At 38.1% G+C, this 27,955-nt stretch overlaps 2 protein-coding genes across 2 annotated transcripts; one reads left to right on the top strand and one right to left on the bottom strand.

Annotated features, from left to right (window-relative positions):
- Window positions 1-167: 167 nt before the first annotated feature.
- Window positions 168-27,443, top strand: LOC120632915 (nuclear cap-binding protein subunit 1). The gene is made up of 10 exons (XM_039902953.1): window positions 168-295; window positions 381-1,162; window positions 1,837-2,255; window positions 2,452-2,589; window positions 2,993-3,096; window positions 19,185-19,432; window positions 19,645-19,888; window positions 22,466-22,581; window positions 23,401-23,589; window positions 24,925-27,443. The coding sequence occupies exons 1-10, from the start codon at window positions 256-258 to the stop codon at window positions 25,036-25,038; spliced, it is 2,394 nt and encodes a 797-aa protein (XP_039758887.1). The 5' UTR covers window positions 168-255; the 3' UTR covers window positions 25,039-27,443.
- On the bottom strand, window positions 3,209-12,084 carry LOC120632914 (mucin-5AC-like). Its single transcript, XM_039902952.1, has 2 exons — window positions 12,023-12,084; window positions 3,209-6,585 (listed from the first exon to the last, which is right to left on the bottom strand). The coding sequence occupies exons 1-2, from the start codon at window positions 12,059-12,061 to the stop codon at window positions 3,352-3,354; spliced, it is 3,273 nt and encodes a 1,090-aa protein (XP_039758886.1). The 5' UTR covers window positions 12,062-12,084; the 3' UTR covers window positions 3,209-3,351.
- Window positions 27,444-27,955: the final 512 nt, after the last annotated feature.

Below are 27,955 nucleotides of genomic sequence, written 5' to 3'. Positions count from 1 at the left end.
AGCTTATTTAGTTCTTCTTCTTCTTCTTTTTATTTATGGCTTTTCGAGCTTATTTAGTTATGTATGTGGTTTAAGTTATGTCAATACACTGAAGACATGGCTGTACGGTTATATACCTTTGCAAAAGAATAAGAAAAAAAATTTAGTTATGTCAAATTTGCGTCAAAAATAGTTTACGTTTTTGATTGCAAATTTATAAAAATAATAAAACTATTTCTACGTGATTTATATTGGTGAATATTCTGATTTGAAACAATGAACCGACGACGAGCTCATGAAGAAGAAGATGGATACGGTAAATGGACGCAAATTAAACTATTATAGGTTAGAATATGGTCGGTTTAGTGATTGATTTAATTTAACTATTTTGTTTATTCTAGAGCGTCTCCACAGAAAACGGCGTCGGGTATCAGAAAATCAAGAGATTGAGGATAGGTTGGAATCACTTATCCTACGAGTTGGAGAGAAAAGCAGTTCCAGTTTAGAAAGTAATTTGGAAGGTTTAGCAAGCGTTTTAGAGGCAGACTTGAGTACGTTCAGAGTGAAAATTTTACGTATTTTAACCGAATGTGCGATACGCATGCCGGAAAAATGTACCATATACGCCACATTAGTAGGCTTACTCAACGCAAAGAACTACAATTTTGGCGGCGAATTTGTAGACTATATCGTAAAAACTTTTAAAGAAAACCTTAAAACTGGTAAATGGAACGCAGCCCGGTATTGCTTGAGGTTTATATCCGACTTAGTAAACTGTCATGTGTTGGCTGCATCATCTTTACTGACATTACTTGAGACACTAGTTGATAGTGCAAATGAAGATAGCGTACCTCAGGTGAGACGAGACTGGTTCGTTTTTGCAGTCCTTGCTACACTGCCTTGGGTAGGCAGAGAATTGTATGAGAAGAAAGAATCACAATTGGACCACTTACTTGTAACAATTGAGGTATTTCTAAACAAAAGAAGCAAAAAACATTGGCCAGCACTCAAAGTGTGGTCTGTAGATTCACCACACTTGCAAGAGGAGTATCTGGATTGTCTCTGGGCACAGATAAGAAAACTAAGGCAAGATAATTGGTCTGAAAAGCACATTCCCAGGCCTTATTTGGCTTTTGATTCTATATTGTGTGAAGCCTTGCAGCATACACTACCTGCAATACAGGTAAACATATAATTATTTACTCCTCAGATTTAGCTTATGATTAAAGAATGTAAGAAATCAATTTATTACTTTGTACCTAAGCCATTCTGGGAATATTTCTGTTTATAAGCTTAGTCTGCTTATTATTTTAAAGCCATATTTATACAGATAATTATTGTTACTGTTCTGATAAAATAAGTTTTATTTCCGTAAAATATTGTTAGTCAATAACTAGCTTAGAAATATAGTAATAATTGTTTAATGTTATAATAACTAAAATTGTTTTTCCCTGCTGAATATCCTTCTCTTCACTGAGTGGTTTTCATCCAAAGGTTTTACAAAGTTGTCTCTATGATGTTGATCATCTTACTGGATTTATTAATCCAGCCATCCCAGCTGTTAATAGGAGTCTAGCAGGCCTCTTAGATTTCTGAGCACTTCCAGCCTGAAAACGATAGCAATGCCTGTTCTGTTATGTGTAGTTCACAGCTTTTAAGATTGTTAGGTTTATTGTAAGTGTACTCATAGAAAAATACAAGCAAACATGGAACACTGTTTGAATTAGCTGATATTATTTGCATTTTCATGTTCTTAATAAAAAATAAAATAAGTGACATGGGGTTTAATGCAAACCACCTACCTAAGAACCCCATGTAACTTTTTTCAATTTTATAAAACATAATATTGTTTTTCAGCCTCCTCCGCATAATGATGGTGACACATACCCAATGCCGCGAGTGATATTCCGGATGTTTGACTACACAGACTGCCCTGATGGTCCGGTCCTACCAGGGGCACATTCAATAGAAAGATTCCTCATAGAGGAACATCTCCATAACATTATTGAGGCATATCATTTGGAAAGAAAAGAATGCGCTGCCCAGCTTCTATGTTTTCCATATAAAGCAAAAATACCTTTAGAGTATTGTATAGTGGAAGTAATGTTTGCTGAATTATTTAACTTACCTGCACCAAGATATCTTGAGATCTGTTATGGCTCAATTTTTATTGAGTTATGTAAGTTGCAGCCGTCAACTATGCCACAGGTGTTAGCCCAGGCAACTGAGATTCTCTTTATGAGAATAGATTCAATGAATATTGCATGTTTCGATAGGTGAGTTTTGATGTTAGACTTAAAATTAAAATAAAAACTTATTAACAGGTTTGAATAAGTCTATTATCTCTGGTATAAAATCAATAATGGATATAAGGTCTTTGATTATAAGGTATAAAGGCAACAGTGCAGTCAGTAAGTGAGGAAATTAAAGGAAATTACTCTTACATTATATAATATTATTCTTTCCCTTTAGGTTGGTGAATTGGTTCTCATACCACATAAGCAACTTTCAGTACCGTTGGTCATGGGAAGAATGGGAGTCCTGCGCTCAATTAGACCCTGATCACCCTAAGCCAAGGTTCATTAGAGAAGTGCTAGGAAAATGTTTAAGGTAGAGTATTATAAGCTCTTTATTATGTACGAACATGTATGTATATTCTTATAATATAAAAAATCAAAAGTGGGTTTTACTTTTGAAAACGGAAGTTTGGCGCAGTGGTGAGTGCAGTGATTAGTAAGTGGGAATTCTAGGCATTGATCCCCGACTAGGGAATTTGGGAATTTATCCTCCGGCCTGGTTTAGTTACAGTACAAAGGCCGCCGTGCCGTTATGATCCCGCGCAAAAACCAATATGGGATATGGGTTTCATGTAACTGCCAGACCTACAAAAAACGACCTACAGAAATTACAAATTCAAGGTATCAAACCTGGGACCTCCTACTTAAATTCACAGCGCTCACCGTTGCGCCAGGGAGGAGTTCATATTTAAATTGATATATAATATTTTTTTTAGACTGTCCTATCATCAAAGGATTAAAGACATGACCCCAGAGTCCTTAGCAGCATTTGTTCCTTTAAAACCAGAACCTATCTACAAGTATTCCATGGAAGGTGCAGGTAAGAAATTAAAGCTATATTTATAATTTTTTTTTTTATTGTCAAGTTGTTTACAAAATATCTTCACCTTTTTTACCTTATCTATACTTCTTAATATTTACAATGAGGGAGCAGTAGTACAAATTTAAATAAGACAGGATTTAGTTTATATTTTAAATGCCTTTCCTGTTAAACAATAACTTTTGCTATTCAATATTAAAAACAGAAATAAATTAAAGCTGCATTTATTGGAATTCTAAAATGTAGTATATCAGTCTATGACATGGCCATTAGTTCGAATAGGGTGTAAGGACGTTTTTCATTAGCACCATCATTACTTGAATACCTGCCTGTTTCTTGTTTTCCGTTATCGTCCGATTGAAAATCTGTGTCGTCATCGATTGAGGGTATTTTGCTGTTCTCATATTCGTCATCTTCATCGTCATCGTCATCATTTTCGCCGTCTTCATCATCATCATCATTACCATATTGATCTTCATCTGATAGTTTCTTTTTATCTGATAAATGCAAATCTAAAAATTCCTCAAAGTCATCCATTTTCAAATAACTTTCGTTATTTGAGCTTTCTTCCTCCTGTAAATCGGCTCCAGACTGATTAGGATCTTTTTCATCATCTTCATTAAAGTTGAAATTCAAAAACTCTTCTAAAATATCACTAGTTGTTGGTTCTTCGGTGGGAGTTCTCGGCGTTGTTACTGTGGAAAATTTAGGCGTTGTTCCAAAAGTTTCTGCACTTATTTCGTCTGGTTCTTGTGTTGTAGTGTTGTTTTTTTTCTTTTTGCACTTAGTTTTGTTACTTGTTGGCGTGTAGGGCGTTGAAATTATTTGAGATGATTCTGGAGTCGTCATAGGCTGAAAAATAAATTCCGACTGATCTTTGGAATCATCTTCATAATCCTCATCGCTTTCCTGGTCCGCGTGTTCTAGTGGTATGACACTATTTGTTTCATATTGCTGAACGGTTTCAAAATTTCCATTTGTCTGTAAGGCAGAAGAGGATTTTCTTAAAACAACGGATTCCGTAGTAGAACTGTGGTCAGCGTGATTTACTTCACTTTCCTCGTCATTTTGACGTGGTGTGGTTGATGACACGTAGCCATGGAAGTTGGAACCTTTTCTTCTATTATTATAAGATGTTAATGTTGGTGTCGTGACCGTTTGATTATTTTGAAGACCGTTCCATTTATCGTGTTTGATTGACGTTCCCTTAAGCATTAGTGTGGACTGTCGGAAACGATTTTTACTCCTTGATTGCGTGGTAGAGACTGGCAACTTTTTAGTTGTGTTAGGCGATTGGGTTGTTGTAGTCGTTTTGGTTGTCGTTGGCTTGATTGTCGTCGTTGTTGTAGTGGTAGTAGACGTAGTAGTACTAGTTGTTGTTTGAGATTTGTTTTGTGATTCCCTGTAGGATTTTGTAGATTTTGGAGCACTTGTTGCGGCAGAAGATGCCTGTGGTGTTAAGTCAAGAGATATTCTTTTCTTAACTATGTTTTCGGGGGCTACCGTCGTTGTAGTCGTTGATGTTGTAGGGGTGCTAAGCCTCTTATGTTTCTTAATTTTATCTGGCTTAGCGTATTTTGGTGGAGGACGCGTACGCTTGGGCTTGGCGGTTGTTGTTGTTGTCGTTTCCTGCGGCGTTGCAGTGGTGGTCGTACTTCTTGGCCTTGTCGTGGTTGCAGTTTTTGTGGTGGTCATCGGCGTAGTAGTTTCTTTAACATGCATTTTTTCAGTTTGTGATACCATCGGCGTGGTCTTGGTAAAGGCTCCTAATATATTTGCCCAGTCCATCGTTTCGATTTCTTCCTCGGAAGTCGATTGAGCAGTGATTATATCAGGAGTTGCCGTGGTGGTACGATGTGGTTTGTCGTGTTTTTTCGGAGGTTTCTTGCCTGTCGCAGTCGGTTTTCGTATTTTGTTTTGTTCGCCTTTCTTAGGAATTTCGATAACTTCCAACTTTGCGGGTGCACTACTATCGCCGAAATTCATTGTTATCGGCCTGAATGCACTATCGGCAAAAGAATCTGTACTTTGAACGTCGGTTATTTGTGGACTCGGTCTGAAATCTATTGGTCTATTCGGTCGATGAGGCTTTGTTGAGTGCATTAGTTTCAAGGGCGGCATGGGTTTAAATGGTTTTTTATCCATCGTCACGAAAACACCTGGTGGAGCATTGTATATAGGTGGTCTGACATGGTCCGGCAAGTAGTTATGTTTTGCTGGTGTTGTTTTGTACTTATTGTAGTTCTTGTGTATGACGGTAGTGTCGGGAGCCAATGACGTGTTATCAATACTCTCAAATGACATCATGTTAGTCACTTCACTAGATTGACTTTTATGTGGTAGCGGTGTTGGTAAGACTGCTGGCCTAGTAGTCTTTATTGTTTGACTCGTCTCTAGTCTGTGGTCGTGGGAATAGGGAGCATAAGGCATGTTATTGGACGCAGTAATTACACCCATGTCTAAATACTGATGTTGAACTGGATGTATAGGGGGTGATTGTAACGATGGCCGAGTATGTTTTCCGGGATGAGGTCGGTAAGGATAAGGTATATGTTGATGTTGCTCGTTAGGAGCGCCTGCGTATCCTATTTTAGAGTATTGAGGTGGTGCTGGCGTTACATAGGGACCTTGCTTGTATTTCGGCGGTGGAGAGTCGTAGTCTTTATCTTCATCGTCTGAAAAGAAAGACGAAAATATCCTATCTAATCCGTGAAAGTAATGTTTTCTCCCCGTTTGTTTCGCAGGTGATATGTTCTTGTGGAACCAAATTGCCCTTTCAGGCCTCGGTGTTGGGGGTGGGCCATGTCCGAATTTACGATATTCTTGCGGTCTATCTAATTCGCCGTTCGGAGAGCTCTCTTTGACCGTAAAAGTTCGGATAGGATTTTCGTATTGTTTTCTTTGCTTCTTAGGCATTTGTGAAATTACCGAGAAAGTCAGCTCGTAGTGATGTTTTCCTGGAGATGTCTCCATATCCCTTTGTCTCACTCGTTTCACTGACCAGAAGGCTTTCACGTCTCGCATACAGTCGTCTTCGCTGCATTTCTCTTTAGACCTTTCATCCTCGGTGAAGCGGTAACCGTCTTCGTTTTCTAAGAGTCGCCCTTTCGCCATTATCGTAACGTCTCCGTAAGCACCGGGTTCTTCCTGCTGGATTCTTTCAAAGGGTGCCGTTTTCACTTTGTTCCAGAGATCGTGATCGTCGATTTCTTTAGAATCATAACCGCCCGGTTTACTATTGGGTGATATAACTTCGCCCTTGGCGATCAGTTGGTCGATTTTGTCCCTGACAAGGGTTAGGTATACGCTATGTCTTAGGGCATCCTCCCAGTAATGTGCGGGTACAGCGGCTGCTGCTGGAGGCGATTCAGTTCTGAAGGTCTCGTGTAGGGTGCCAGCGCGACCCTCCCTCCTGTCGTGGTGCCAATCGCTCAACGGTATCGGCATAGGTCTGAAGTCATCGTTTTGTGCGTAAATTCTTCTGAGTATCTGCAATGACAAATGTTCAATGTCAATTAACGCAAATATTGCTGTACGTACGGTATATTAATTAGTTATCGGACCGCGATTATTAGAATTGTAATTGCTGAAAAAATATTTTAATATGCGTTTGAAAGTAAAATGGCGGTCGGCGCGAAAGTGCGCGCTTGGATAGCGTGCAAGCGTCGCGTGCTTGACGAGCCAAGCCTCGTCGCTAATTTCCAATACACAAATACAAATTGAGTTTTTCCGAACGTGTTTTATTACATACTTATTGTTTTTTATTGTTAAATAATATAAACTTATTAAAATTTCTCAATTCATACTTAGTTTTAAACACAACTTGTTTATTAAAGCATTAAATGTATCATATGACTTAATTAGCTAAATGCTCCCACAGTCTAATAAAAGTAATTAATTAAAGTTCAAGGTAAGGTCTTTGTTTCTTTTGTGTATTTTTGAGATATAAACTTATAATAGTTGTGTTCAACATAGTAAGATTTAGTTTAACTTCTACTTTGACATGCTTAAACGATTTTTCGTTAAGAGCACGTGCCATGCTGCTATATTCTGTTGTTATCTGCGATAACATCTGGACCTAGATGTTAAAGCGGCGTAGAGTTACATCTCGTAATATTGCACTAATGGCTTTACATTCGATTTTATTTCAAGGGTAAAATTTTACAAAGTTGCCGAAAAGATAAACTGTTAATGTTCCCATCACACAATGTGTAGTTAATTAATTATTCAATTATCAATTTACATTTATTACTGATATATTGGTCTTATATTAACCTTATATATATGTCGCTTAATACTATGGACTAGAATTTTTAACTTCTTTAAAATTGATTGAAAATTAGAAACAAGAAGGCAAAATAGGCCCAAAACGGGAAAATATAATTTTCCAAATAGGTTAGGTAAGTGGTGTATCAAATCCTATCAAGATTATTTATATCAGATGTTTGCGAACTATAGATATTAGGGGAGGAATTTTTATTGTAATTTTTAAAGAAGATTCTAATACTATGCTGGGTCAAAAAAAAATAGTCCAATAAGAAAAAAATATCCATTTTTTCTCTTGCAATTATTTTTTATTTCTGCAATAAAAGTTTTATTGGGAGCGTGTATAGGGCGACTCCTGGATTGTTACAGACTCGCTGTTGGCCCGCAACTACGTCGGCCTTTTTTTTTGTTTTTCTTAACTCCGTGGGAATTGTTAGTTCTGCCGTTTCATCCATCCATCAGAGAATATTCAAAAATTAAAAATATCCGAATTGCTCCTCCTGGGAATCGAACCCTGGACCTCCAACCTAGAACCACAGCGTTCACCGCTGCGCCAGGAAGGGTAGGGAGTAGGATACTAGGATTAGTAGGAAGTATGGTTTTTTAAGCATTTAAAATTTCACTTGCTTCAACCTGAGATTTCGCCATAATGTGTGAAGTCCACCAATCCGCACTGGTCTAGCGTGGTGGACTACGGCCTTAACCCTTCTCTTTGAAGGATGATACCCGTGCCCGTTACTGGATTGGTATGATGATGATGATGATGGTTTTTAAATGCCATAGCACATGTGTGCGATCATCTTTACTATCTTTACGCGTCTATATCAATGTAAATGTGATATGATGGAACAATAAAAACTAAGTCTGTTGCCCCACTGACATGAGAAAATCACATCCAGACAATACTCGTGCATCGAGGTCGGTGCGCTATCCAACGAGGTGATATTGATCTTTGCCGTGCCATTAGCGAAAAATTAAGAAATAAGGGCATGCTCTATGAATTCTTGTCTACTCAATGTACACTTGTCTGTTTTATGAATTCTGGTCTGATGTATGAGTTTGTGTATGCTCTATGAATTAAAGTAAATGTTTTCACTTTCATTCGATCTGTAATGTCCGAATTTTCTCTGGTCAAAGAAAACGATCCCCCTAACAGGTTAGCCCATTACCATCTTGTTATTTACCGGGTACTTGCAGCCAAGGGGTTCACTTGTAGTTGAATAAAAAAAAAAACTTTCTGCTTTAAACTGGCAGGGACTGTTTGTTTTCATGAGAGATAAAGTACTCTTTATCTCATGAAATCTATTGTAATTTTATAAATGTCTATGTGGAGACTGGACATAAAATATATGTATATGTCCTATGCCTTGCCTCCAGGATGCGAGCTATGTTTTTGGCAAAGATCCGTTCTGCTTTGAAGAGGTGAACACAGTACGTAACACAGGCTTTTATTTCTGTTGATTTTACGGAGTAAAAAGTCCATTTACCATAGATAAACAGACGATATAATGTCTGTGCATTACAATGGATTTAATGATTCGTACACTAGTATTATAATGTTGCGATTCGAAATTATGTCTTTAAGGAAATAAACTTATCTTTCTCTTCCTTACATAGCATAAAACAAAGTCGCTTCCGCTCTTTGTACACTTAGATCTAACGGAGTTTAATGCAGATTTCAGCAATAGATTGAGTGTTTCAAGAGGAAGGTTTATATGCAGTATACATGCATTTTATAGCGAAGGAAAGCCAAAAAATTCAAAGATTTGTTGTGTGTTCTGTGTCATTTCCGATTGGCATCGTTCACGTGATTTAAGGATTCATATAGCGGATGATTAAAGCTTCAAGAGCAAGTATACATGAAATAAAAGCCCAAACCTTAGTCGTTTGTTTAAATATGTTGAATTTATAACTACCTACTACCAATTCTAAACTTTAACCGATGTACCTACCTATTAATATGGAGGGAATTTTATTTATATGGAACATCTTGATTGATGTAGAGAGTAGGTGGGTGTTAACTAATTTCCTTAGATGTTACCTTGTGTAGACGGCACGGTGGTGGACGGTAAAATTCGTAAGAATTTATAATTTATCCTGTAAGAGATTAGCATTTCCGGGATAAAAAGTAGCCTATGAGCTATTCCAGACTATATTGTATGTCTCTGCCAAATTTCCGGCAAATCGTTTTATTCGTTGTGGCGTTAAAGCGTAACAAACATCTATCCATCCATCTATAGATCCATTCTCAAAACTTTCGCATTTATAATATTAGTAGGATGGTACGCATGCAAATGCATTCGATCGTTGTCCCATCTGCCTTGCGACTCGCTGTTATCTGTGAAGAGAGTTATCCTTTATCTCCGACAATATTTATCGGATCAAATTTAAAGGAGCTATGAAGTAAAATTGATAAAAAAAAACCTCCGCTTCCAATTCCAAATAAACTGTGGTTGCCGGTGTTACAGGCACGATGAAAATTGTTCTTAATTTGGTATACAGCCGATTGGCGCAGTGGGCAGCGACCCCGGTTTCTTAGTCCAAGGCTGTGGGTTCGATTCTCACAACTGGAAGATGTTTGTATGATGAATGTGAATGTTTTCCAGTGTCTATGTGTATATTACAAGTATTTGTGTGCATTATATTCATAAAATATTCATAAGCTATCTTAGTACCCGAAACACAAGCTACGCTACGCTGACTTTGGGGCTAGATGGCGATGTGTGTATTTTCATAATCTTTACATATATATTTCTTGTTTGCGTGTGTATGTCACTGAACTCCTAAACGGCTGGACCGATTTGAATGAATTTTGTGGTATGCGTTTGGGTGGCACCCTGGATGGTTTAGATTCACAAATCAGGCCGACAGATGGCGCTGGGTTCCGCTATTATATGTATATATTTATTTATACTCTGCGAAAAATATATTGTATTATTCTTTCATAAGGCACATGAGTCTTAACACCCTTGTCTCAGTATAATGGATACAGAGCGGTATATTGTAGGACGTGTTCCGTGCGTGCCCTGCAAAGCGTTGCTCTGAGTATAGCTCGCACGGTTCGTCAACTACTACTAAAAAAACACAACTAAAAACGACTCCCAAATGCATTTTATAAGTTGTTCAACTATTAGGTCGTTAACAATTATTATGCGCAACGATTCGTGTCAATTGCAAGAGAGGTGTTTTTATAACGATGTAATTTATAACTTATGATATTTTTTTAACGATTTGGAATAAATTTGTATAGAGTGATATAGAAAAGTACCTATTATAGTTTGCGCCGCCTATTATATTTTAATGTGTTCGGTAGCTTCATTTCATCAATTAAAGATTTTATGTGATGTCCACCAATTCGCACTGGGCCAGCGTGGTGGACTACGGCCTTAACCCCTTCTCATTGTGGGATGAGACCCGTGCTCTGTAATGGGCCGGAAATGGGTTTGGCCGGTATATGATGATGTGATATCATATTGTAGTACGTTATTAATCGATGAACAAGATGGAAAACTACAGTCATGGATAATTTCTTGTCAAATAAGTTTTCAATGAAATAAATATCAACTTGATCATTACTAACCCACTACAGAGCACGGGTGTCCTCTCCGAATAAAAAGGGTTCAGGCCGTAGTCACCAAAAGGCCGAGAGCGGATAAGTAGACTTCACACGCTCTTCAGAACATTATGGAGAACTCGCAGGCATGCTGGTTGCCTCACGATGTTCTCCTTTAGCTTAACTGTAGCAAGTGATATTAAATTCCTTAAAGTTAACTGCGTGACTTCGAAAAGTTAGAGATGCATTTTACGTCCCTGGCGGAGCGGTAAGGGATTTGGTTTTAAGTTGGAGGTCCCGTGCTCGATTCCGAACTTGGGAATTAATAATTTCTGCATTTTCTCTGCTCTGGTTTGGTTGGAGGCTTCCTCCGTGGCTAGTTACCACCCTACCGGCGAAGATTTGCCGTTAAGCGATTAAGCGTTCCAATATGTTGTCGCGTCGACATTGATTAGGGTTAGCCCGCTACCATCTTAGACGGCATCATCATTTACCAACAGATAAGATTGCAGTCATGGGCTAACTTATTATTAGTAGAATGAAAAGATACCGACAAACACTTGCCGCTATAAGACTTAACGTTCCAATATATATATTATATTGTCGCGTAGTCGTCGATTAGGGTTAGCCCGCTACCATCTTAGGCGGCATCATCATTTACCGCCAGGTGAGATTGCAGTCATGGGCTTAAAAGAATAAAATAAATAAAAAAGTTTTGGGTATAAAATCGGTCTACCCCGAAAAGAAGCCGAGGCCTTAACCACTAGGCTATCACCGCTAATGCGGACCTATATTATAAGTACGCAAATGTGTTTGATTGTTTGACGCCCTAAGCCACCAATAATTATTTTTTTTTGTGGCAAAGAGTTAGTTGAAAGGACTGAGAGTAATATAGGTTATTTATCCCAGAAAAAGTAACCGTTCTTACGGAATTTGTAAAAAGAACGCGTGCAACAGGTAAAATTATAAAAAAAATATTATTATTTACAATTACAAACATCACAAAGTATTTGTAAATATACCAAACGGAACACTAGTTTACAAAGTGATTTAATATTATTATCATCTACCGTGGAAAGCGGGTGCAATTTATCTGATTATACTCACAATTAGTGTTAGGAGAACGCAAAGCAATGCGGATCGCATCTTAGTGTACACTTCACTGCACGTTCGGTTTAATGCACTTATGGATTTCTCTAATTAGTTATAAGACGTGTGACATACGGACGCGTGCGTCGGCTTCACCGGGCATCGTGGACTGAAGTGCGTCCAACCAACCCCACTCACTAACTGACTTATAATGTGCAAGCGGAACTCTTCTGCTTTCCTTAAACGCTTTTCACGCAGAAGAGGGTTGTTCGTGCAATCATCATCATCATACCAACCCATTATCGGACCACCACAGGGCACGGGTCTCCTTCAATAAAAAGGGGTTCTCCACAATAAAAGGGGGTTAAGGTAGTTCACTACGCTGGCCCAGTGCGAATTAGAGGACTTCACACACATTTGAGAACATTATGGAGAACTCTCAGGTATGCAGGTTTCCTCACGATGTTTTCCTTCACCGTTGGAGCAAGTGATATTTTAATTGCTTAAAACGCACATAACTTAAAGTTAGAGGTACAGAGGTTCGTGCCGGGATAGAGGTACTTCCTACCCACTGGGCTATCACCGCTGCAATACGTACAACTAATTAGGCGTACGGTATCTTCTGTATTATTATATAAATAAATAAATTATAAATATACTACAATACACACATCGCCATCTAGCCCCAAAGTAAGCGTAGCTTGTGTTATGGGTACTGAGATAGCTGATGAATACTTTTATGAATATAATGCATATAAATACTTATAATATTAGGTTGGGGAAAAAGTTTCTTCGCATTTTTTAAGAAAATTTACAACATTTTTTGTCAATTACAAAATGGCATCCATTTTATCCGTATTAGGGCGACCAGAGCGAGGTGCATCTTTGACATCTTCAAAATTTCCGGATTGAAAAACGCTTTGAAACCAAATTTGTGCTACTCTCACAGACGCTGCACTAGGTCTATAAACATCGCATATTTTTTTCGCGGCTTGCGTTTCATTTTTACCTTTTTGTAGTAAAATTTTGAAATGTATCGAATTTCTTCATTAGATTTCATTACGAAATTAATCACATTCTCAGTACGAAAAACACCCAGACACTGAAAAACATTCATGTCCATCACACAATTTTTTTTCCAGTTGTTAGCATCTAAGCCACGGCCTTGGACGCCACGGTTCTTTGTAGAGCTCTTTGTGACAGAACTCTACGAAGATGCCGATAAACGGATTACGCGTATGGGTTTCAAATAACCGCCATAACTCATGAGCCCGCTACAATATTAGACAACTGTCATTCTTGAACATCACGTGCGTTTGCAGTCAAAGGCTAACTTCTAGCGGATTAAAAAAAAAAGTTCTAACCATAAAGGCTCCTAGACCAGCGGCAGGTGTTAAAACATAACTGTAAACACACACGTGTTGAAAATTGCACTTCACGCATTAGTGGTTCTAATACGTACAATGTAAGTACATGGTAGTTATTAGCACCATCCTCGTTAGGCAATATGCTATCGTAGGGAGATGTTATCGCTTGGCTATCAATGGCTGCCGACAATACCATCGATGTTGTAATATCTTCCATGCACTTAAATCACGAGGAAATTGCATTTATTGCTTTCCGTAACTATACGAAATAAGCGGTGATAGCGTAGTGGTAACTTCGGCTCGATTATCCGGAGGATCGAGTTCGATAACCGAACCTCTATGTTGTCGGAGTTACGTGCGTTCCAGGCAACTAAGGATCTCTTTAAGGGTGAAGGAAAACGTCGTGTGGAAACCTTCATGCATATATTATCAAAATTAAGCTTAATTTGCTATACTCCGCGAAAAGCAGGAGAATCTGTGTGGTGTAATTTATAATTTCTTCAATCCTTATACTCCACACCAAACAGATCCTCGGCAATACACCCTCTACGCACGTTTTATTGTCAAAGAGGTTACCGTTAAATACGTTAACTTGGCAATTGTGATGGACTATGGCCGAAACCTTTCTGATTCTGAGAGAAGACTCGTGTCTTGTAGTGAGCCGCTAAAGGGTTGTTGATGATGACACTGATGTAACAATACTTAGAAACTCACTTCTCAGAAATTGCCTCCAAGATTTGCCATTATTTTCGCCTAAGACTTCACGAGGAAGCTAAATTTTATGAGAAATCAGCTGTTGCTTCGTGACCGTTTTTTTAGTGTTTCATTCAGCGGGAAATCGTACATTTTCCCATGTTAAAATGAAGCCGATGTGTTTGTTTATCTAGGTTATAGTCTATATCCATTCCAAAATTCAGACAAATTCTGTAGTTTTTGCGTGAAAGTGTAACAAACATCCATCCAGCCATACAAACTTTCGCATTTATAATATTAGTAGGACATGCTGTGGTCCGGTCGGAAGAGCGTAGTTGCCTCCGCAGGGCTAGCACAGACAGGCGTCAAAAATTTTATTCCTCGAATATATCTCCTGACATGGGATATAATTAACGCTTCCACGAATATAAGAAGTTTACCCCCGTTTATTACTTTTTCCACTTGTGCACCAGTGCTGAGAGTTGATAGAGCTGTCGGAGAATTTATATATACTACGACAACGCACACATCGCCATCTAGCCCCAAAGTAAGCGTAGCTTGTGTTATGGGTACTGAGATGACTGAATATTTTTATGAATAACAAGCGTACCCAGCCCGCTTCGCCGGGCTAGATTTTGCTTTATTTTATTTAAACAATAAACTTACATTATTAAATTTTTAATTTAAGTCTCATAATATATTAAATCATTTATTTCTCTCCGTATTCATTCTCATCTATTCTCTTCTCGAGCGGGTGAAGATCATTATCTACACCCATGTACACCCAACAATAGAATATCATCATAGTAAATAAAAGCTGTATTTGACAGTTTGACAGTTCGAAAATAGAAGTGCTCCGATCGTCACCAAACTTTACAGGATTACTCGCCAGGTCAATCCGGAGATTCCCTGAAAGTTTAATTGAAATCGGTCCAGTCGTTTCGGAGCCTATACGGAACATACCCACACACTTTCTCTTTTATATATATTGATAAACATAAATACTTATAAACACCCAGACACTGAAAAACATTAATGCTCATCACACAAACTTTTTCTAGTTGTGGGAATCGAACCCACGGCCTTGGATTCAGAAAGCAGGGTCGCTGCCCACTGCGCCAATCGGCCGTCCAAAAGATACATTTTTATCCTTTCCCCGCGGATATAATTGTCTCCTGCGCATGCTAGCCGTTTAGGTTGATGGATACAGCGCAGCAAGTTGCAGGGCGTGTTCCTGGCATGCCCTGCGAAGTGTTGTTTTGTAGACTCACTCCCATCAAGTGGGCCTGCAGGGCTAGCACGGGCGGGAGATAAAAATTATATCCCCCGATTATATACCCTTTTTTTTTGTCGTGGTGGAAAAGCTTTATGGCTACCTCTGTCCTTTTGGGCAGGACAGAGGTTATGTGGGACTCGTTTACCCGAACTAAAAACCACCACGGCATGTCCCTCTCGTTGGCTTTATTGGACGTCCGGGGAACCCGTTGTACACTTCCCAGACATTTACCAACAACCCCAACTGATTGCCAGGGCTACTACGCTAAGGAGAAGTCGATCAGGACAGCTTGACCCCCCCCCTCAGACAGCAGGGAGACTCGTAAAGGGACGGGTAGCTAGCCCAATAACTACCCGCCGCCTCCCAGGGCAAGCAGACGTGCGGCATATTCCCGCCGTCTCCTTCCCCCCCGTCTACGCCGGAGCGGATGTGCGTTTACAGCTTCTTCACGCATCCGCTCCGCGGCCGATTATATACCCTGACAAGGGATATAATTAACGTGCCCACCTGCTAAATCACTAGAACATGGAATAAGAGAAGTTTACCCCCGTTTTTTATTACACATATATTATTTGGATATTATTTCCACTTACATCCTTTCCCCGGGGATATAAATGTCTCCTGCCCAGGCTAGCCGTGCTGGTTTGTCCGTTAAATTATTATGAAAAAGAACAAACAAATCTTACCTCTTGTAACATTAGAAATTGAGCACAAAACATAAACTAACGTAAATTAATGTAGACGCAGAACACAAATTTTGTTTTCTACAGAATCAGCACTTTTATTTTTGGCCACAGGTTACATTTTTTAATAGCTCATTGATAAAAACTCACAGATTAAATTTTAACAACAAGCTGCATACACGCTTATGAATGCTAAAATGGCAGAAAAAAAAAAGCATATAGAAGTTATGAAATCACACGCAACTGAATATTTTTAAGTACAAATTTTATTACTTCACATTTCGCAATTTCTTCAATATTATGTTGCATTCTTTTGCAATTTAAATACATTAATACAATGTAATTACGAGAAGGAAGTAATATAACTAATGAAGTACCAAATGGTTTCATAGACAACTGTCCAGTTGGAACACGTCAATCCCGCACACGCGAGGTAGCATCGGGACACAAGTGTTAGTCGCTGCTAATTAGCTATTTGAATACGTACATATATAACCACCTACGCAATACGGAATTAAAGGTCTCAATGTACTTAATTCTATAGTAGAACGTGTATATTTAAACCAAAATAATACATCACAGGCTTTAGACAGATAAGTCTCAGAGACCCTACATAATGTAGATACATTATGTAGTCTGTGAGACTTATCTGCGAAACCGAAAACCTATTAGTTTTTGCACGCTTTATATTAGCTTCACTTGTATGTTTGTTTGTAACCGACTTCTTTGGGTGCGATTTTGACCCACTTTAAACGGTCAGATTTCTTTCAAACTTTGTAGACATATCGAGGACCGATGACAATACACTAATCTGAAAAGATTATTCCAATTTTCACTATAAAAAATAAGATTTTTTACTAATTACTACAGCGCCATCTAGACCCAAATGTAAAAAACCTATGGCGTTCGCGTACCTAACAAATTCCACAGAAAACATTAAGCTACTAGATGGTAGAGGGCGTTAGCTATTACTTTTTAATGGCCTGTTTTAAATAATAATTAGAACTTGCATTTCGAGAGACGGGCACACTGAATAAAAAAAAAAAATTTTATCTCTTTAATGGTGGATGGGTTACCGATTAATTTTGCTCTAATAAAAATAATAGATCAAGAAAAACTAAAAAAAAATCGCTATTATGAATAAACTAAAAGAAAGAAATTAGTTTAGTTTTTTATACCAAGCGTGTTTTTTTAGTTTGTTTGAACTATTTAATTATTTTTATTTAGTAAACCACTGCCATAGTTTTTACTAAAAGAAATCAGATACAGCCATCACATGCAAAATTAGAATCATGTGACTCCTGTCACGCGTTTATTAGGTACGCGTCGCGTAGCGTAGTTACAATTCGTGTATCTTAAATAGGGTTGTCATAACTTAGAATTGTTTTGTATTCGTTTGTATGGAAAAATAAAAATGCCTTCTTTGATTTAATATTTTTACAGGGTGAAATATCTTATGAAATATACTTACGCATCCTTTATAGTCTAGTCGACAAGTTGAAAATGGTACAAAATAGAGATACTGCTCTTAAAATTATGTGCGATGGCTCATTGGATACGGAATGACTCCTAGAAAAATGTGCCAAAAGCGTGTATTAGCACATAAAAAATTGCATACCTCTAATCCGATTCTACTCGGCGTCGTACCGGAACGCCCGTAAGTAGGTCCCGTAGGCGAGTTGCGTTCTAGAGACGTATAAATGTTATCGGTGTAAATATGTCATCAAGCCAATAACAATTGGCACAGACGACGTTGCGGGCTACTACAGTGCAATATAAAAGCAGCTGAAAAGACACGAGATGGAAAGTGTTCGTGATCGCTGCGAGGAATTTCACTGTCTCGTTCGCGTGTCGATTTTTCATTAGCCTCGTTATGAATAGGAAAGACTGCATTAGGCATCTGTTCTTAACAACATTGAAACTATTTTTAATTGCTTAATTCAACTACAAGTCCTTGACTGAAATCTCGCCTGGTGGTAATTGATGATGCAGTCTAAGATTGTAGCGGGCTAACTTCTGAGGGAGTATGGCAGTTATATTAAACGCATATCCTAATCGGTGGCTACGCGACATCGTCTTCGTCGATAGGGTGGTAACTAGCCACGGCCGAAGGCTCTCGCCAGACCAGACTAGAGAAAATTCTGAAATTATAAATTCCTAAAATGCTCCTAGCAGGTATCGAACCCGGTACCTCCAACTTAAAACCAACGCTCACTAACTTTTTTTTTTTTTTAATTTTTAATTTTAAACTTATTTAATAATATAATTGTACGCCCGTATGTGGGTATACTGTTTTATATTCTTTTCTAGGCCTCCTTTCTATGTGTAAACAGTAAACAACAAAATTATATTCTATTCTATTCTAACCGCTGCGCCAGGAAGATAGTCTGACATGTAAAAACTGAAACTATTTAGCGACGTCTCATTTATCATTATTAATGCTAATCTAGATACCAAATTTAGACCTGGGGGTTTATTATTGTTTGTAGCAACGGTTTCGTCGGTGACCATCAAGTGAGATAGCAAACTTGGGCTAACTTGGAGTGGCCACCCTGCATGAAATAAAAAAAAAAAAAAACAAAATTTATTAACTTCAAGAAATCCTACTAAAAACCCTTGAAACGTCAACTCAGCATGTTTGTAGTGACTCTTTCACTGGATCGAAAGGCAGATTCTAGGTATAATTAAGAACAGTGTACTGATGAGGATAAATTAATACATTTAAACACTTATACTTTTTTGATGACCTCCCTCCCTGACCTATGAGGAGGTCTCGGGTTCGATTCCCGGCAGAAGCAATTTGGGAATTTATAATGTCTGGTGGGAGGATTTGGCCTTGGCAAGTTACCACCCCACCGACAAAGACGTGCCGCTAAGCGATTTAGTGTCGCGGTGCGATGTTGCGTAGAAACTTATTTGGGGTATGAACATACTCACTAACAGGTTAGCCCGCTACCATCTTAGACTGCATCATCACTTACCAGTTGAGGTTGCAGTCAAGGGCCAACTTGTAGTGGAATAAAAAGAAAATTACTTATTTGAAAGATATACAGCACATGGAAAGCGTTCGATGCCGATGACGCGAGTTCCATAATTTTTGTTCACCCAAAACGTGCTCAACAAAAGAAGATTACACTTTAAAAAAAATCCTTGTATCACAGCGGCCCTGCCAGGAACCGAAGCTGCCCATCAGCTGGTGGTGTGCGTGCGCAACAAATGCTCCCCGGAAGAAGCTCTCAACGTCCTAAGGGAACTCCCCAATCCATTGCGCGAGGGGGACGCGAATCCCGCACACACTGCGTATAATCCTCTGAAGATAGACGTGTTTGTGCAGACCCTGCTGAATCTTGGAAGTAAAAGCATTTCGCACAGCTTCGCAGCTATATCGAAGTTCCATTATGTTTTTAAGGTAAGTTACTAGAATAATCATAGCACTTAATTACTAGCCTTTTTTTTCTTAATTAATAGGTACTTGACTCTTGAAGGGCTCGATTTCCTTTTCTGGGGGGGGGGGGGGACTAACAGACTGACTTCAATGTTCAAAAACAAGTTTTTTAAACATTGATAAACTTTTAGTGTTAATGATTATCTCTTCTTATTTTTCCAAATGTCTGTTTACAGATTCTAGCCGAGTCGGAGGAGGCTCAGATCTACGTGCTGCGCAACGTGTGGGAGCTGTGGCAGCGTCACAGCCAGATGCTGTGCGTGCTCGTGGACAAGATGCTGAAGACGCAGATTGTGGAGTGCTCCGCCGTGGCCACGTGGCTGTTCTCCAAGGAGATGGCGCCGTACTTCACGCACGGCTACCTGTGGGAGATTCTGCATCTCACCATCGACAAGATGAACAAACACGTCACCAAATTGAGTAAGTTTCGCTTCTTAGGATGCTGTGGATCGCCGAGCCAGGAGATCTATAATAGATGGATTTACCACTTTTGACTCGAAAGTCTTGATCACAGTCGTAAGTTAGCCAGTCTGTCGGTGTGTTATAGGATATTCTTTAGGAAGTGTGCTCACAAATTTTTCGATCTCGTTCCCTCTTCACCGTTTTACCATCGCACCGAAAGGCACCCGCCCGGTTTTCATACCTTTGTTATACTGTGAAAATGAAGCTTAATTTGCTTTGCTTAAGGCAGGAGAATCTTTTACGTTCAATTTACTGTTTATTGTTTATTGTTATTAGGTACACAACACAGGTAATAACTAAAAGTAGATCTAAATATAAGTAATAACAAGTTTTGTTCTAAGCTACAACCCAAAGTATGTGTACACAACTTGGAATTAAATTAAACAGAAAGTAAAGATAAAATTAAAGTTGAAACAAAAAAGAAACACTTAAATAATAATATATATATTATTTCCCTAAAGATTATGTGGAATAGTGCTTGATATGTTTAATTTTTAAAAATATTTATCCTTTTGTTAAAAATGACAATATTATGATTACTGATCTCTGCAATCTTATATTCCACACCAAACTGATATTCGGCAATGCGCACGACAATCTACGCATGTTACGCTCCGGCACCGAAGCTAAGAAGATGTTGACTTTAAAATGAATAATTGCTAACAATTATTAATTGAAAAGTGTGCATCTCGTGTTCCCCGAACGAGTTCTATCGCGTCATCCCGTCTCATTTTAAGGTCCTGTAAGCAATAGGTATTCTGACGGCATTTGAAATAACTTGTATCGTGCTTTGCCCGTTCATAAACAAACAAGCTCCCTTGGGAGTGCATACCGAGGCAGAAAGGAAAATCTCGCCCGTGACCTTCATACCAAGATAGAAAGGAAAATCTCCCTGGGGGCTCGCGATAGAAAGTATTTGAAGTCGAAGTGCGAGTAGAACTAGACGTAAGACGATTTCATACCATTACTTAAATGTTTTACATATAGTTGTATGTGTTTCATCATATCAACCCTTTACCGGCCCACTACAGAGCATGGGTCTGCTCTCACTACAGAGCATGGGTCTTCTCGCACTACAGGGCATGGGTCTCCTCCTACAATGAGAAGGGTATAGGCCCTAGTCCACTACGTTTGCCAAATGCAAATTGGTGGACTTCACACGCCTTTGTGAACATTATGGAGAACTCTCAGCCATCACGATGTTTTCCTTCGCCGTTAAGGCATGTGGCGTTTAATTGCTTTCAACGCACATAACTTAGAAAAGTTACAGAGCGTGCCGGGGCTTTTTCCTTGTTTAAGTATCACTAGATCTTAAACTTCAAGATGAACCTACACTGTGTCTGTTTCAATACTTCTATCTATATCGGTATCAACATGTTCCTAATAATTATGGATTTGACAGCAGTATCAAATAGGTAACTATCGAAATGAAAAAGGAAAGGCAAAGGACAACATCTATTCAGCCATTTTTGCAATAAAGTAACCATTGTACTATAAAGCTCCTTTGCTACCATAAGCCTAATATTATAAAAGTATACATTTTATTATTACGGAAGATTTGGCGGTATGTGCATTATGTCTTTAATTATCTGTTTTTTGCACGGCAAATTCGAAATTACTTTTGCAGTTTAGTTTTTTCCAATTTGCTATGGAGGGTAGAGGTAAGTCATCTGTGTATATGAAAAAGTGTCGTCAAAATGTATTAAATTAGGATGGCGCCACATTTGCATCAGGGTAACTCTTAAAAGAAGCGCCAAATATAAATATTGTTATAGTAGGCTTGAAAAATAAACAAGGAAGTATGGAGATACAAGGAAGTAAGGTTATAATTACCACAATATTTTGTACAACGTAAGTTGTTGAAATTCTCAATAATTAACTACTTTAGTCGATAATGACATTAAATTTTTTAACTCGGCATACTTCAATTCATCTACGATTGCTACATTCATACCATACCCTGTGCATCCACCAGCGCCATTGTGGAGGATTTTTGAACTGTTATTTAGCGCATACACTGGACACTTATTCAACTTTTCTCCCATATAAGATGACTCTCCTTACCACTACCCTCCATACAATTTGCTGTCTAATGAAATGAAGTTATCGACATTTTATTTTTTTTATCAATGTACTCAGCACATTATTTACTGTCTCTGTGAGACTTATCTGTGAAACCGAAACGCTTATACTTTATGAGTAAACCACTGCCATAGTTTTTACTGAAAAAAATCGGATTCTGCCATCACCTGCAAAATTAAAGTCAAGTGACACCTGTCACTTATTTAATCTATTATAAAGGTACGCGTCGCGTAGCGTAGGTACTATGCGCGTATCGGCATTATATGTTCAATAGGGTTGTCAATAAGTTCTGAATCAGTATTTATGGAAAAATAAATATGTTTATTTTGATTGAATATTTTAACAGAGTTATCCTTATGAAATATACTTATGCAACCTTCAACAGTATTTCGTAATTCGATTACACGTTGTATGATGTTGTTTATAGTTATTTTGGTTCGAATTTTCGTGCAGGTAAGGAATTACAAGAGGCGAGGGAGGCGATCGCCAGAGCTGACTCCAGCAGTTCCGAGTCAGAGGACGAGAGTGGAACCAAAAAGAAGAAGGATCATGACAAACCTACAGAGGAGGTAAATTAGTTCTTATTTATTTAAATGTTTTTCAACTACTGTGTTTTTATATTTTTTATTCCACTACAAGTTTGACGGCCGATTGGCGCAGTTTGCACCGACCCTGCTTTCTGAGTTCAAGGCCGTGGGTTCGATTCCCACTACTGGAAAATGTTTGTGTGATGAGTATGAATGTTTTTCAGTGTCTGGTTATTACATGTATATTCTAAGTATTTATGTATATTATTCATAAAAATATTCATCAGTCATCTTAGTAACCATAACCCAAGCTACGCTTACTTTGGGGCTAAGTGGCGATGTGTGTGTTGTGTGTATATATAATTTGTTGTATATATTGTCGTAGTATATTTATTTATTTATTTAAAAAAAAAAAAACAGCAATCTTACTAGTCGGCAAGTGATAATTGCAGTCTAAGATGGTAACGGGCATACCTGTATGGCACTTATGTTAATTCTGGCTCACAGAGTTACGAACTTACAGAATCCGTGTACACGACTTATATTGATGATTCAGAAACCATCCCACTTTATTAGTGTTTCTTGTCAGTATTTTACGTCTGATGTTGTAAACTTTTACCCTAAAATTAGGAAAATGGGAATTGTTTGTGAGTAAGCAACATTCCGCGGGTGTGATGGGAGACTTGCTCGGGGCGGCTTCTCTGTTTTTGGACACAATGTATTACATGCAATAATATTAGGCTGAACGAGAGAATGGCTATTAAAAAAAAAACACTTTTTTTTTGCCATTTTTGACGCGTATCTATCTTGTTTAACGTGACTGATGCTAGGACGGATTTAACTGAACTGAATGACTTCCAGGCAGTAGAACGAATGGAGGAGCGGCTAGAAATGGCGCACACGGATCAGAAGCGGCTGTTCCTGATCGTGTTCCAGAGGTTCATAATGATCCTGTCGGAGCACCTGGTGCGAGCCGACACAGACGCGAGGGATCCTCACACGCACTGGTACAAGACCACCCTGGCTAGACTACGGCAGGTCTTCTTACTGGTGAGCTATTTTAAACTTCACCCATTTCCGTTAGTCTACACCAGTGCTTCCTAACCTGGGAATCATCATCATCATCACATCAACCCGTTACCCGCCCACTACAGGATATGGGTCTCCTCCCACTATGAGAGGGGATTAAGGCCTTAGTCTACCACGCTGGCCCAGTGCGGATTGGTGTACTGAGAACGAAGAAAGAACCAAAAATAATATTATGAAAATTAAGCTTAATATATTGCTATACTCCGCAAACAGCAGCAGAATCTGTATGATGTAATTTATAATTACTTAAATCCGTATACACCACACCAAACAGATCCTCGGAAATGTACCCTCTACGCACGTTTCGCTCCGAAACCGGAGCATCCGGAGGAGATGATCCTTAGGAGATGTTGACTTTACAATGAATAATTGTTAAGTGAAAAATTTGTCACTTGCTCACTTGAAGTAATTATAAATTACACCATACAGATTCTGCTGCTGTTCGCGGAGTATAGCAAATTAAGCTTAATTTTCATAATATATTATGGATTTCCGAAAAGTAACGCCTGCTTCTATCCAACCAAAAATAAGTTAAAAATTAAAAAGTAGTCTCAAGTTTAAATTGGTCATTGACACTTCTTTAAATACCAAAAATGATTTGACAACCAAAAGTGATGTCACAACGTAGGGATGACAGACAGACTTGTGCCGTAACGCGTTACAAAGCGAAGCATCTTACCTCCCAAAAGAAGTTATCACTTCAAAATAGTTACAATGTTCCCTTTATCTATCCTCGGTAACGGAGACTGTGGGATTTGAAGAAAAATATGAAAACATAGTTCCGATGTCCCCGTTATCTATCACTTTAAGGCGGACAACTACTTAGGGCTAAACTCATATAGTAACTTTTTATTATGTGTATGCTGTGCCTTACAATAAGAAGGGGTTAAGGCCTTAGTCCACCACGCTGGCGCAGTGCGGTTTGGTGGACTCCACACACCTTTGAAAACACGATGAAGATAGAACTCGCAGGCATGCATTCCTCATGATGTTTTCCTTTGCCACATTGAAGCAAGTGATATTTTAGTTCGCCTTTAGCTCACGCGCCTCATACCGTATCTATATATTATAAGTATTTATGTATATTATTAATAAAAATTATTCATCAGTTATCTTATTACTCATAACACAAATCATTAAAATCTATCCAAGAGAGCCGCCGCCACAAAACAGCGGATTACATGTTTTTGCACAATTCCCTCAAATATGGGTATCAAATGAAACGGCGTAACTAGTAGAATAATGTACACAATTTTGTTTTTTTTTTTTTTTAATTTTAAGTTATTATGTTTGCAGCATCACGAACAAGTGCAGAAATACAGCAGCACCCTCGAAACGCTCCTCTTCACGCAAGACCTGGATCCGCACATCTTAGACGTATTCCACCAGTTCGTAGCGCTCACCGCGTAACGTCCTCGCACTCAACTCTAAAGTTATACTAATTTAGGCTCAAGTCATCGGTCCAATGAAAATCGAGCTTAATTCGCTACGCTACGTGAAAAGCAGGAGAATTGTTATACTCCACACCAAACAAATCTTCGGCAATGTACTCTACGCACGTTTTGCTCCGACACCGAAGCATCCTCGGGAGATGTTGACTTTACAATGTATAATTGATAAGAGAGTCACAAGATCTGTTCGGTATGGGGTATAAAGATTAAGTTTTTAATTACATCGTACAGATTCTCCTGTTTTACGCGGAGTATAGCAAATTAAGCTCGACTTTTATTGTATATCATGGAATTCCGCAAAGTAACGCCTGCCTCTACCCAATATCAGTCATCAGTTTAGATGTAGTCCCATACTCCCGTTAACGGGGACGCTGGGATTTAAATGTTATTATTTAAAAATAATACCATCACCCCCGTTAACAATCATCGTTACTCTTCCAGAGTGGGATTTGAATAAAATTTGCCGATAGAAGTGAAACTGAATAACATGTGAATACACGTCGAGCTATTAGATTAACGTTTCCTAATTATTTTTGGTTTATCATCATCTCAACCCATTACCGGCTCACAATGAGAATAGGTTTATGCTTTAGTCCACCACGCCGGCCTAGTGTGGATTGGTGGACTAAGAACGAAGAAAGAACCAAAAATAAGTTTAAAGTTATAAAGTAATCAAGGATTAAATTTGTCTTTAACACTTCTTTACAAACCAAAAATAATCAAAAAAATACCGAGCAAAAAGGATGACAGACAGACTGGCGCCGTAACGTGTTACGTAGCAAAGCGGTACTCTCCTAATAGTTGTTATCACTTAAAATAGTTCCAATATTCCCGTTATCTATCTTCTGTAACGGGGACAGTGGATTTAAAGAAAAGTATTAAAACAGTTCCAATGTGCCCGTTATCTATTCTTTTAAGGGGTACCATTACTCTTATAGAAACATTTTATTATGAGTATACTGCGCCTTTATGACGAACTCAGAACATCCTTGTAATATAATGATTCAAAATTAATTTATTTCAAGTAGACCTAATATAAGCACTTTTGAAACGTCAAGTCTGTCTGTTTGTAAGTGACTCTACCACCGGTTCGGAAGGAAGATTCCACTGAGAAAGAGCAAAAAACTCAGCAGATTGCTACTGTCCAACATCATTTTAAAGTTTAACAATCTTTAAACTATAAAAAGATCCCTTGGGAATCGTTAGTTTTCTCGAAATATAAAGCCAATGCGCTATTCCAAACTATAATCTATCTCTGTATCAATTGTCAGCCACACTTGCCCAGCCCTTTTTGTGTGACTGAGTTACAAACATCCATCCAAACTTTCGCATTTATAATAGAAGTAAATATAATTGATCTTTACCTATATATACTGGAATTGCACCAATTCGTAGCTTGGATAAGTCTAACTCTACTGAGTTAATAAATTAATTAACATCAGGTAATCGCACGTGCCTCACTCTCTATATATTTATTAATAAAAATGTATAGAATGTATTAAAACGTGGCTTTGCGACTACTATTTTACTAAAAGCGTTCTATTAGAAATATATACATGTACAACATTTAGCGAACATATATAACGATTTGTCATATCTGGCGATGCTTTCAAAGTCATCCAACTTAAATATTGATTGTAAAGTTTATATATGCAAATCCTTATAAAAACTCGTAGGGAGCTAATGTTTAAGATTTGTCATGGGGTGAGCTGGTAAAAGGGATGACTAATGAAAACTTCAAAGGAAAGGGAGTCCTGTGTGTTTGTGTAGGCAAAAAGCAAGATGGAAGAGTGAATCAGAAGAGTGAAATCCGGTACGAGATAAATATTTTTTGTGATGGTCAGTACTTTCGTGCAAATATGAAGTGCCAACGACCAAAACAAGCCAAGTTAGCCTGTAGATCGTAGCTCAATGTGATGGCAACGTTTACATATACCTAGCACAGAATTAAGAATATACAGAAACAGTGTATGCTTCGCAACTAACATTTAAGCGTCAAAAACCACTCCACTTAAGTGTTTCTCGAACTGGTAGTTAGTTACTTCACTCCATTTAGCAGTTGACATTAAATAGGGAAAATGGGAAAAGTTTGTGACCGCATCGCGTAATGTTGCTATTACGCGAGTGTTAATGGAGACGTGCGCGCGGTTTTTTTTTTTCTACTGTTTTTGGACACAAAGCACTGCATCTAATAATGGCAGAATGAGGGTTCTGTATACTCTTTATTCTGTGATACCTTTGTAAACAATCACACCTCTGACTATTTATAGACATAAGTAAAGTGTTATTTAAGATGACCCTAAATGAATCTTGGCCTTATTTAAATAGGTTTAAGAAGATAAAATAAAAATTTAATTATTTTAATATAGTGTTTTATTCAGACAACTTAACAATGCTCCATTTATTATGATACAAATAATAAAAAAAAATTAAAAAAAAAAACAATTTATTTAATGTACTGTTTTATTCAGACTACAACGCTTACAGGAACAAAAGTACGTTTCTGATCATAGACTTTTGTGATAGCAATTATTTTCTTAAACTTAATCGTTGTGGATTTAAATTAAAATGTGTCATGATCGATATTGTAGAAAAAGTCCATGATATTAGATCAATAACGTTTATAAATAAGAACTCGGGTGTATTTTACTTCAGTCTCGTTAATCAATTTGGCTGGGTTCAGTAATTATTAATCTACATGTTAAGATAAAAATGATGAAGACAAGCTATATAAGATGCTTCTAAAAAGTTAAATAAAAAATATTATCTTTTAACCTTTCTTAATAATCGGGTTTCTTATTTTAATAGTGATAATCGACGGACCTAGCAGATGGCTCACCTATCAACAAAGCCATAGATAATAGACTTTTTAAGGC

The sequence above is a fragment of the Pararge aegeria genome, chromosome 20 (genome assembly GCF_905163445.1).
Source record: "Pararge aegeria chromosome 20, ilParAegt1.1, whole genome shotgun sequence".
Taxonomy (NCBI): Eukaryota; Metazoa; Arthropoda; class Insecta; order Lepidoptera; family Nymphalidae; genus Pararge; species Pararge aegeria.
The sequence above is the reverse complement of the archived record's forward strand: the minus strand, read 5'-3'. Positions and strand labels throughout refer to the sequence as shown.